At 38.3% G+C, this 12,769-nt stretch overlaps 1 protein-coding gene across 7 annotated transcripts in view; it reads left to right on the forward strand.

The window, feature by feature from the left end:
* Positions 1-10,911, forward strand: part of MBTD1 (mbt domain containing 1) — a 66,804-nt gene extending 55,893 nt beyond the window's left edge. For all 7 annotated transcript variants that reach the window (XM_024572888.3, XM_045182117.2, XM_045182115.2 and 4 more), the window contains one exon: positions 7,726-10,911. In XM_024572888.3, the coding sequence (XP_024428656.1) occupies positions 7,726-7,844 (119 nt within the window). In that variant the 3' untranslated portion in view covers positions 7,845-10,911. The remainder of the gene's footprint in view (positions 1-7,725) is intronic.
* Positions 10,912-12,769: the final 1,858 nt, after the last annotated feature.

Raw genomic sequence — 12,769 nt, forward strand, 5'->3', positions numbered from 1 at the left:
GGGGGGGAGGAGGTTGGAGAGAGAAACATTGAGTTGTTGTTCCACTTACACATTCACTGGTTGATTTTTTAGGTTTTTTTACTGATTTTAGGGGAGAGGGAAGGGGGGGAACAGGCAGAAACATCAGTTGGTTGCCTCTCGCATGCACCCCAGCTGGGAACCGAACATGGAGCTTTTTTGTTTGTTTGCAGGATGACCCTCCAACCTACTTGGCCACACAGGCCAGGGTTCATTGGTTGATGCTTGTATGTGCCCTGACCATTGATCAAACCCACAATATTGGCGTATCGGGACAACAGTCTACCCTGAGCTAACTGGCTGAGGGCTAATATACTTTCTATATTGTATTTTACCGTAAAATGAGTGATCATTGGAAATAATAGCCAAAATAGTATAAAATATATTGATAGCTCTACCTGAGTCTTTTAAAATCTTTTTTCCCCGCCATAGAAAACCATAGATTCTCTTCATGAAGACAGTCATGGAATATTTCATTCTAAGATAAGATTATTTTCACGTAAAGCTGTTTTTTAAAGTAAAAAGTAGATTTGAGGATTAAAACTAAAAGTTCTTTTGTTCTAGCTGACTTGTCATAAGTTAAAATAAGTGTTAATCTGTCTCATTAATAACCAAGAGACTGAGAAGCATAAAAAAAATCAGTATACCCTTCCCTATCAGATTGTAGTTGTTAGTTTGTAAGTCTTTCAGTCTTTAAAAACTCGTACCAGCCAGTACAGTGGCGCTTTAGTCTCCTTGCAGCAGGAAACTGATCAGCCTCCCATCAGTGATAACTTTTAGGCCTCTTACCCTCTCTTTTGTGTTATTGGCATAGGCCTCCCATAGGCCCAGAATTATTTTGCCCACAAGTCGCTTGCCATGTTTGACCTTAAAACACTTTCGAGTGCATTGCCCGGCAGATCAAAGTGCTTTCCCATGTATCTGGAAATGATCAGGAAGAAGTCACATGGGGCTTGGCAGCGGACTGACCGCAGCATGCACAACCGCTCGTCTTTGTGTAAGGTCGATTGGAATAGCACAGGCTGCTCTGGCTGTGTTTTCCCTTTCTATTGGACAATACTTCCGGTTTCAGAATTTCCTTTCCAAGATGTTGAATTCAGAATGTCTTTTATTACTTTTCGGTTAATGAAAATACTTCTTAGAGCTAATTTCTGAGCATTGTGTACGCAATTCACATGCCTCCCTCTAGTGTGACTCTTGCAGGGTTTGTGTCTGGTTTATGGAGCTTGATGATTTTGAATTAATTGGGCTAGGAACGTGAGAAGAAATATGAAATTAACTAAATGATTATATCAGCACCCATTTAACATCAGATTTCCAGATTATCTAGAAAAAATAATTTAGCTATAAATATATGTGTTCTTTAACTGTAACATTTTAATAGCTCGTATTATGATGTCACCTGTAATGTCTTTAAATTGCCCTTTGGACATAGAAAGGAAGAGAACTATGAACTCAGAATCTCTTATTTGTATACCTTTGGGGACAGATGTGTTTTGGAGTTCAGAATTTTTTAGATTTTAGAAAAGTACAGTATGTGTGACATACATTAATGTAACACCCCTTACAGACTCTGGAGCATTTTTATGAAGCAAATATATATATATAAATATTTACATTGAATGGACCAAATAAAGATTATAAATAGTATCACCAAGTGAGGTCTGGGTTTGTTACCAAAGTTTCATTTAAAAATTTGAATTTTGGAATTGAGGATAAGGAACTGTAGTGCCATATGAATGAAGAACAATCTTCATTATAAGGAAATTGTTTGCTCCTTTTATTTAATTTTTATATTACTCAACAAATCATTTGTTAGAAATTTTTCCCACAAAACTTACCCAAATAGTAAAGAATTTGGGGTTCAGACACCTAAGTCAGTCATTGTATTCAGATTTAATCAATAGTAGATAGGCCACAAAACCTTGCATTTGTTTGAACTTTGCCTACAGATTACTGTATTCTGGCTCTGTTTTCTTCTTACAGCTCTTCGGTCTTTTGGTACCTAAATCATCCATCAGTATATTCGTTGGTAGTGCTTATTTTTTACAGAAATAGATGGTGGATTGGTTTCATTATTTTAGTTTGTTTTGTGACGAGCTGTGGTGATGCTCTAAAGGGATACCTCTTCACTAATGTTTTGGAAAAGTAAGTCATGTTCTGCCGAGAGGGTCATGTAGGCTGTGTGCATGTGATCCGTCCAATCCAAAAAGCCTTTTTTTTCCTCAGAGTTTAGTCATTCTGGGGTCAGAAAACCAGCACTGATTTCTATACCATCTTCAGGGGCCATTAGAAGTAGCAGAGAATTGGAGATTCTCTTGCATTTTTACCTCTAGGTGTGTAGTACATTAGAAAAAGTCTAATCGATTGCTGTCTGTGATTTAGGTTGGCAATGGAGTTGACTGTATACTGACTAGTACCTTAGTTTCCAGATCATTTTACATAGTTACAATGTCTGACAGATTTATTTATCTTTTAGTCCTGATTTTGTAAAGCATAATTTCTAATCGCCCTTGCCTGGGTCATTTGTATACTCTGGAAGGAAACAAATACAGTTTATAGTCACAAATATATGTAAGTATTCCTCAGCTTTCAACCTGACTAATATGGTATGCTTGGTTGTTCAATATTTGCAAAGTTGAGAATATCTTTTTTGTTAGTGAAAACATTGTATACATTTTTGAAGGCTTATGTTTAAGAAACTATAACCAAAGGGTATTTCAAAAGAAATTAGACTGCTTAAGAACTTGCAGGCAACAAGCTTTAAGTTTTAGAATTGCTCTTCAGAATAAGAATTACAAGTTTTCTAAGCTAGCGAATTATAAACCAAAAGTTAGGGAAGCACACTTTATATTGGTAAAACCCTGCCAGCCCAGACAGTACGTTAACCTGTGTGATTTCTCCCTGAAGGTCAGTGTTTGCACTTACATGGGCAGTGAATGCTGCTCCCCAAGTAGGGTCTTAAAAACTTCACGCTCTTGCACAGAAGTCTCAATTCCCCTCAAGCTAAAATTTTTGTGAAGTAAATAAGCCAGCTCTTCTCCATACCAAATGCTTTCTGTAGGTCATTTTGCTTGATTATGTTTTAAATTTACTTGAGAGTCAGGAACCAGGATTACCAGGCTCTCAGTGACAAAAAATGCCACCCCCCATCTGTGTCCAACACACACACACACACACCTTGTTTTTAGAAATACAAACCTTGCTTCATTGGTTCTCCGTTCAGAGTCTCCTGTGCAACACGATTTTTCCTAGTTATATAATGCACTTTTCTTGCCAGGCATGTAAGTAAAAGCTTACTTTAGTTTGACTTGATATTTAGAGAGGAAGATGCCAGTTGGGAAGAAGCCTGTCAGTTTGTCGAGCCTGCCCATGACAGGTGGGGTGCGGAGGAGCTTCTCTGGTGACGAAGAGTTGACTCCTCCTCCATATCGAACCCTTCCAGCACAGACAGCCCTGGAGGCCTTCCCACCTCCCAGCACTAGCCGAGAGTTCAGTCCCAGCCTCAAAACAGGTAATCAGTTACATCAGCACCTCAGGTACTACGCAGGGTCAAGTCTGGGTAGGGGGGTGGGAGACAAAGCATGGTCTGGCATGACAGGTGCTTACTCATAAGTTTTTCTTTTCGTTCAACTAAAAATTTCATTTTCACTAAGATGAATCATCAGGGAGGGAAAGTTTTTTATTTTAACAAACCATTTCTGAGCTTCAAATTAGGATAAAGCTGTAATTTCAGTTTAAGGAATGGTAAAACAACTTGGACTAGTTCATGATTTCATTAAACTAGTTGAACCATCTGTGTTGCAGAATTCTGCGCGACTTGCCTGAGGAGAGAAATACGCTGTTAGGGATCGATCTGATCAGTCACATCCCAAGGCGAGGCGTCGCTCATAGCGTTCCCCAGCATCTCGGGCGTTAGGAGGAGGGCGTGTTGTGTGTCAGTGCAGTTTGGTTCTGGTAGTGACATTCACCACAGTCTTCAGTCGGACAACATGAACTTGGAAATACAATACCCATATGGTTGTGTTCAGTTTGAGTGAAACTTATTTCCATAATTCCACGTTGATTTATGTACCTCGATTAATTAAATTATATTTGAGTTTAATTGATTAGGCCAAGCTGGTAGATTGTAAGGAAGACTATAAAAAATTTTGCCCTTTGTAATTGCCAAGAATAAACATATCATCATAGAATACCAGAAAGACTTCACTTGCGTGTGATGAACTTCAGCAGACGTGAGGACAGATCAGATTGAAAACCAAAGTTTTATCTGCATCCTAACTGTTGCTTTTAAACCATATTGTCTTGTTTAAAATGCCTTTTGTACGTTGAACACCCAGGTGGGTGTTCCAGTTTTCTTCTCATTTCTCTGTCTGCTAATTTATTTTGTTGGTTGGTTATATTTTTGCACCTCAAGTTACCAGCCTTTTTATTTTTCTTGCCATTTTAAGATGGTTTTTTAGCTTTTGCCTCCCTGACGGTGTTAATAGGTCATCATCTTGAGCCTTCCCAGTCTGTTTTCTCTAATATCCTTATACCTTCTGCATGTGTGTGTGTGTGTATACACACATATACACACACACACACATATATATAAAGTAGAGTAAGGCTGCAAATCAAGTTTATCTGCTCTTTAATGGAAAAACCTTCAAAGTCCATCTAAAGAACATTACAGTTTTCTTGTTTGTCTTTTTTAATTTTTTCTTTTTTGTACTTACTATTTATGAAGTACTCTTCTTCAACCTAAGTACTTATAGATATTGTGAGCCCTGGATATATTTGAATTTGTATTGGATTTTCGATGCATTGTCTTTAAGCATTAGACTAATTTTGAAGACAAGAGTCACACTTTGTGAGAGGTTACTGATTCATGTACAGCAGAACTTCTGGGGCTGGCACAACCCAAGAACGTAGAGCAGATGAATGGGATGGAAACACAAGGCCTCGGATGATCGTGCTTCTACCAGTGTCTGTAGTGTCTTCTGAGCTGGGGGCACCTGTGTGGCACCGGTTTGATGTCACTCTGGTGAAACTAAGGACTACGATGTCTTAACCATGTCAGAACTGCTGTTGGTTAGCTGTTGCGCTTATTATATTTATGGACTTGTTGCTAGGAAATGCGATTTCCATTTATCTCCTCAAATCTTAGTGATTAGAGTCAGCAAAGTGACTTCCTTTTGAAAAGAGAGTTAAGAAAATGCATTTGTGTGGAAAGTGAAATGTAACCACGGGATCTATTTTAGTTCTCCATCCTTCTTTGAGAGTAAGACCTGGTAAGGAGCAATGATTTAGTGTGAAGAGAGCAGACAAGTTTTATTTTAGTGTCCATTGAAACAAAAACTGCATTAAAACACCCCACATCTGAGTGAATGTTTCACCTTTATCTTCAGTTACTTTTTTTAAGTACATTGTTTCCATTTGTTAACATGAGTAAAAGCATAATCCAGAAATTTGTTGCTAACAGCAAATGCAAATAGATTCAGGATGTGCTTTAGAATCTCAACTTACCTTTCCTGCATTAAAAAAAAAAAAAAAACATCTGTTTGAATGGCACATGTTTAGTCTTGAAGCGCGGTAATTCTTTTATCATTCATTTAGCCATCTTATCATCATTTAACAAGATATTGTTTTAATCAACCTTTTATTGTGGGTACTGCACCTTTAATGAAACGTGGGTGTTTTTTTTCCTTTTTGTGTGTTTATTTTCGTGGTATTGTTTAGATGGCCTTAACAATTAATGCATGTTGGTTAGATTTGAAGGATAACTGTTACATACTTGATATTCTTCATAAAAGCATTTTTATTAAATACTTTTTTAAGAAAAGGAAGAGCCCTGTTTGCTTTACCTTCCAGCAGTCTGACTGATACTCGTTTTGCTGTTATGGGTAGAGTGTATTCACTTTCCTGTCTCTGGACTATTACATTTTCTAATGTCATTACCAAAACAAATAAAAAGTAAAATAAAATCAATTGGTATCTCTGAAAAGACAGTTCTCTTAATTATTAAATAAAATGTCAAAGACCATTATTTTTTAAAATAATCTTTTGTAACTAAAATCAAGGCATGTAACTAAAATCAAGATACTTTTCTGTGACTGCACTCTCACTTCGAAAAGTGTAGCCGTTTGAATATGGTTCTGCATGGTAACACTGTCGAGGTCCTGCTTTCTGAAAACTTAGTTGGCTTACTGCTCCTCTAAATACTGAGTCCTAATTCTCCTCGTAAACTGGCATGACTCTGTATAAGCAGTTCCCAATTTACTTTCCATGTATGTGCATCCGCTCACTCTAACTGTAATAAAAAGATCCATAGTGGAGAGCACAGAATACTTTCTCCTTGTCTTTGGAGCCCGTGCCTGCAGGAAGCAGGCAGCTTACATCAGTCACGCGCTGACATACGAGTGTGGGAGCACTGTGCTGCCACAGCTTCCTCCTAGTCGGCTGATACAGCTAGTCGGCTCCCACTGCTCATAGCCCTTCCAGAACGCTAGTCTCAAGTTGTCAGGGTTTTGTGTGCAATCTCTTTGTTTCATAGTATTCGGTCAAACGTAAAAGAACCATGGGGCACAGGTAAGGTGGGGAAAGCACAGTTTGTTACCTCTGTCGCGTAGATGTGTAAAGAAACTTAGCCCTGCTCACCATGGGATTAGATTCCAGTGAGCGTGTCAGCATACAAGGTTGCCTGTTCTTTAAATTATTTGAAACTTTACCAACTCAGTTTTGGTTAAACAGTAACTTTTTAAGAAACCTAAACACATCTCTCAGAGGTTGGTTGTTACTAAGATTTGTTTTTAACACCTAGCTGATAGCATTTTTACTCAACAATTGGGGAACTAGTTTTTTGGAAGGGAGGAATTCTACAGGAAGCAGAGGGTAGATCTCAGAGAAAGGAATTAGGGCAGTCTGAAGTTACTGGGTAGTTGTGTTGAGGGACAGTGATTTAAATTAAGAGGAATTTATAAAAACAGCAAAATCTCATTATTAAAAGGCCTAAAATTTTTGCATGAGATCAGTGCTGGGCCCGGCAAAGAAAAAAGTCTTTTTTTTGTCTTCCTCCTTGTCCATGCGTTAGAGCCCCACTAGATCACTAGAAATTCTGACTATCATGGGTTGGATTGTTACCCAGAAATCTAAACCCCACTGAAAATATTAGAAACTGAAAAATAATTGTCCATAAAAATAAAGACCAATTAGAACATGACATTTCTATAAATTGAGGACTGCCTATACTGTTCGTTCGTGTTCATTAAAAAGCAAGTCGTCAATAAGAACTCAGGTACTTTATATCTCTTTTCTTCAGGGAGTCTTTTTAATAAAGGTACTCAATGGAGTTAACAAGATTATATTATTTTTTTGTGTTGTTACTTATTAAATATATTTCAGGACCATGCAAGCTAACACATCATTGTTCATACAGACATTGACATAAAAGTGAATACTTAACCCAAAGGAAAAATTCTAATTTTTCTAGTTAAATTGCTGATCCTTATTATCTCGAATAGTTTGTTGAAGGTGTCCATTGTGCAGTGTCCAATATGCAGTATTGGTCTGTATTGGAACTTTCCTTAACTGCCAGTACACTTTGAAAATTAAAATTAGTTAAATGTTTATACCTAGATGTCAAACTGGTGGATATGAAGATTGAAAGCAGTCTGAATATTCCAGAAAGGCGTAATAACATCCTGTACATTTATCTCCTTCATGCAGTGACTACGTTGCAGCTGAAGGAGGAGTTAACAGACGGAGAGGATTATAACTTCCTCCAAGGAGCATCTGATCAGGAAAGCAACGGCTCTGCCAACTTCTACATCAAACAAGAGCCCTGAGTGGCTCAGAAACTGAGGGTGGGAGGGGAAGACTTTTACACAGGACTGATTTGTAGTCAATTCAGCTGTACAGCGGGGCTATTCTACTGGGACATTTTGCTAAACATAGAAAATTTCAGTTCCAGATTTTTCAGGTGGGTGGGGAAACTATTTTAGTCATGGGGGGAAATTTTTCAATTTATAAAGATGGACAATTTTTGTGTTGTATTTGAAGATTTTGAAAGAATTTTGTAATATTTTACACGTTTGGATTTATGTGCATTGTTAACAAGAACTGAAATTCTAACTTTTTGGTAAGATTGAAGTTTGGGTAGCAGGATTGAAGGAAATGATTTAAGAAGGATATAGTTGTAAAATGCAAGTGAACTGTCCATACAAATGAACCTTTTTGGTACCTGTTGGGAGATTTGGGGATTTCCGAAGTTAGGCCAGTCACATCTCCAGCTTCCCTTGCTGCAGAAATACGCAACCGAACCCCCCCCCCCCCCGCCCCCCGGGGGGCCTGCTCGATCACGGAAGGCTTGTTGGCATTTTATTGCAACCCATTTTAAACGTTTGTACAGAAATGCTTATCATTCTGTGAACATTTATTTGGAGTTCTATATGAAACTGGAAGAACTCTGGATACTTTTATATTTTCTTTAATTAAAAAATGATTAAAATCATCCTAACACTAAAGTGTTAACTGGAATGGTTGACAAGATATACAGGATGTCTAGTCTACATTTTGGGGGGTTGGGAGAAATGCAATATTACCCTAAGTTTCTTTCATTTTTCTTACTGAAAAGTACGCTACACAAGGGAGTTTGATTAGTTCTCTGCCGCCTCCCTCCGTTGGTGAGATAGTACTTGGAATGACCACACCCCAAAGCAGATGTTCTGTATCAGGAGAACCAGATTCTAAGCTGTTGAAAGCCAGAATAAGTTTCAGATTTCAAAATCATTCCAGCTCTGCTTTTAACTATCCTGGATTTGTTAGAAATTAATTTGAAAGAGAATTTAATTTTCTTGAAATTCCATATATATATATATCTATATAGTATGAATTGTCTTTATCTGTGTTCAGAATTAGTTTTAACAATAACTGATTTGGACCATTTTGAACATTCCCTGTTTTAAAATTCACATGGCTTCCTTTCAGAAACAGGATCTAAGGGTAAATTGGTGAAAGGTTTGCTCTCTGCGTCTTCTAACTTTCTGAGTTGTGACTGAATGAGAGCTCTAGCGTTTACCAGTGGGGTTCGTAACTAAACTCTCAGGAATTACTGCATCTGTTGTAGAAGTGCTTCTGGGTCTCTTAGCCTGGCCTCTTCAGAGTGGTAACACGACCATCTCCTCTGGAATATAGGTAGGGCTAATTAGAAATTAATCAAAGTGATTAAACTCTACAGTCCTTCAACCTATGGAATGCTTTAAAAAATGTTAATGGAAAGTCCCAGGAGACCATTTTAGGTAAGATTTTTGTTTGAATTTTAAAATTCATAGAACGTTAAAAACCAGCAATTTATTTTCTAAAATAATGCTCTACTTTTGGGAATAATAGCATTGGTAATACGCACAGGTTTACCTCATTCTATGCAAGAGGGGTTAATAACATAAGGTTTTGTAGTTGCTACTGGAAGTAAAATTTGTTACTTTATAGTGTAAGAATTTATGGAATCGCATGTCAACATTTCTTAATATTGATTCTTTAGGGGCATAAATGTAGATCATATCAATGCCAGGTTGATTCTCATGTGTCAAATATATGTGAATTCAGCTTTTAAATTACTGGATATTTATCTTAAACATTACTGAGAGGGACCTACTGTAAATGTGACATCCTCACACTTTCCAAATCTTTAACTTATAAGGATCTTCCCATCAACGTAAAGCCTAGAAGACTTCCAAAGCAAGAGTTACAACCATCTGTATTCTCAGACTCCGTGAATTAAATCCAGGACTCTTGATTTCACAACAGGGGCACGAGGCGCCAGTTGTAAGGCATTCTCTACCAGTACCTTGGGCTTATGGGCTCTATAGGGAACTGAGTAAGTCAGGAGAGATTTGATTTGGAGCCTGGTAATTAGTTCTGTGAAATGCTCATTTGTTTATAAGCTTCCAGTTCTAGAGCGAAACCAGGCTCTGGGAGTTTCCGAGTTTCCCACCTGTTCGTGGTGTTTCTTCTCTTGGTCCCATGACCAGCAGTTAAAGGTTGGTAAGGACTCCCTGCAGTCCAGACCCATCTGAAGCCCTCTTCGCTGTTCAGACTTTCACTCCTGCTGCCCACGAGCCGAAATGAGCTCATGCAGAGGAGATGTATGAATTAGCCATAACTCCAACAGTACAACTCAATAGCCCCGTTCTCTTTTCCGGTTCAAAGTGTACTGCTGACCTTGGGTTTGTTTTTGTTTTTGTTTTTTCCTGTTAGGATTACTTGGGGCTTTTGGTAGTTTAAACTCTTTAACCTTTTTTTTGCTGTGTATGAGGAAAGCTAAAGCTGTTATCAACTTCTTATTCTACGGATACTAACACGGGTTTTCAGTGTTTGTTTGTTTTTATTATTATTAATTTTGCGTGATGTGAATACCCTCTCCCATCAATATTTGTATTATGGTGCTATATATTTGGTAATGATCCTTTACTATTGGGAAGGGATTTTAAAAATACTGTGATTAAACTGGGTTTCTTCCTTTGATTTTCATATTTTAAATATAAAGCCACAGTCATTTATACAAAAGAAAAGCATCTGTCCTTGGGCAAATCTTTTGAGGACAGAGGTCAAAATAAACTGCATAAGATTTTTACATCATTTCTGTATGTATTTGATATATAGACCAATATCTGTACAAATTTAATCTTTTATTTTCTTGGTAACTTGTGATCATTGAGAAAGTATTTGAAACTTTCTCAGGAAGTGTATATAATGGCGTGAAAAATTCTTTGGAGAAATTTATGTTCCTTTCATTTTTACCAAATTGCAAATTTTCAGCATGGATGTGAAAGCATTAAAATTATAACTTTGTGTACAAGATGAAAATAATTCACTAAATTTGCCCTTTTTTACACAAAATAAAATGTTAAAGTTAAGTTGTGTTTGAGCAATTTTTTAATACACTTTGGTCTTTGAGAGGTTTCCTTTTTTTATTAAAAATATCAAATGCCTTGTATAAGCAATCAGAGGCCCCTGTGAAGGTCAGATCAGTTTCTTCCTCACAGAACCCGCAGTCTAATAAGGTAAAGCAAGGTCATGAGTGAGAATGCACTACGTGCTGACAAGGAAGGAAGAGAGTATGGGCGGACATATGGACAAGGTCGCATTTGAGCCGGGATTTCACAGACAGAGAAAGAAGGCACAAACCACAGCAGGAGCAGAGGTAAGTGTGGACCACTTAAGGGGAATTCGTTTTTATTTTTAACTTTTAACATTGTAAAACAGTGGGGGTCTGGTTCATTTCCTCTCCTTCCCTGCCAAACCCCGGGGCAGGGACTGCTTTGTTTTCCCCACCTTCACTTTGTGATGACCAAGATACAAAGGCATCTGCTGCATCAGACTTGAAACTTCACATTGTCCTTACTTTTCTAGATCGTGACAGACTTGGCATCCTCTCATGTCTGTGCACCGGAAGTCCTTGACTTCCTCAGTTTTGTGAGACGTGGCCACCAAGCGGTGAGCACACCTCAAGTTACCACTCCAGTTCCCCAGGTACTTACTACCCAGGAGGCCAAGGGGGATTTACATCACCTTAGCTAAAACGCGATGTTTCCAGGTGGCTTGCCTGCTAGGGGACTTCTTTTTTTTTTCCTCCAAGCAAAGTTCATAGGATGTAAATAGATTGTCCTAGCCAGCTGGTGCTGGTTACCTTAAGGAAGAATACAAAGACTCCTCCTCTACCAACGACTGATTCTGTGGAAAATTATTCAACTTCTGCAAAGGCAGTTTGTAGAGAATTTTATGATTGTAAGATAATAAGGAGATGAATTGGATCTCTTCAGGGGTTGATTGCATCATACTTGAGAAAAAATACATAATGCATTCCAAAAAGAGCAAGCGCAGACCCTATTTCCGGCCCTGTTGCCCACGTTGACTGGCTCAAACCGTTGCCCTGGTAAGCTAGAACTCCCAGGTTGGCTCTCATTTACTGTCCACAAGCTTGGGTGCATATTTTTTTTTCTTTAAACCATTACATGTCTCTTGTGGAATTGTTTTCCTAATGTACTTTATGCCCAGAATTTTAAGAGCAACAAGTGTTCCCCCAAACAAATAACTTTTTAGCACTCTGTTGTAAAAAGGAACAGTGAAACTATTTGCTTTTTGCAGACTGTTAGGGTAACCCTTATTGACCAGTTAGCGTCAAGCCTCTCAAGCAGGCCGACACAAGGCTTGCCTCCTGCCAACAAATAGGTGATTGTGTGAAAGAGTAATGTATTTTAAATACCGGGGTTGATGAAGGTAGGTTTCACCGTACCTACCTTCGTGGTGAATACGTGAAACAGTTTATTCTTGTATTATGTATTAATTACTGTATTATCTTCCATGCAAAAAACTGTAAACCTGCTTTTGCCGACTTACCATCCATTTACTGTGTAAAACAAAAGCTTTACTGAAAGCATGAATGGTTCTGCATGAGTTGTCCACTTCACACACCTAGCCGGTGTATAAAATGAGGTCCAAAATCCAGTCTCCCTCCAGAAGCAGTACTTGTTTATTTTACTTCTCAATTACCGTTTACTTTCGGCATTCTGTATTAGTGTCGGGTGTGCAGTATTGTGTCAGACGAGTACATACTTCGCGAAGTGGTCTGCCCAGTGTATGCAGCACCTGGCACCACACGCAGTTACCACAGTGTTGACCCCACCCCCTCAGAGGCAGTACCTCCAGTCTCACCACACTCTCCTCTCCTTCCACCTCTACCAAGTGAAGTCCTAACATCAGTCCTTGCTCT

This window comes from Desmodus rotundus, chromosome 9 (genome assembly GCF_022682495.2).
Source record: "Desmodus rotundus isolate HL8 chromosome 9, HLdesRot8A.1, whole genome shotgun sequence".
Classification (NCBI taxonomy): Eukaryota; Metazoa; Chordata; class Mammalia; order Chiroptera; family Phyllostomidae; genus Desmodus; species Desmodus rotundus.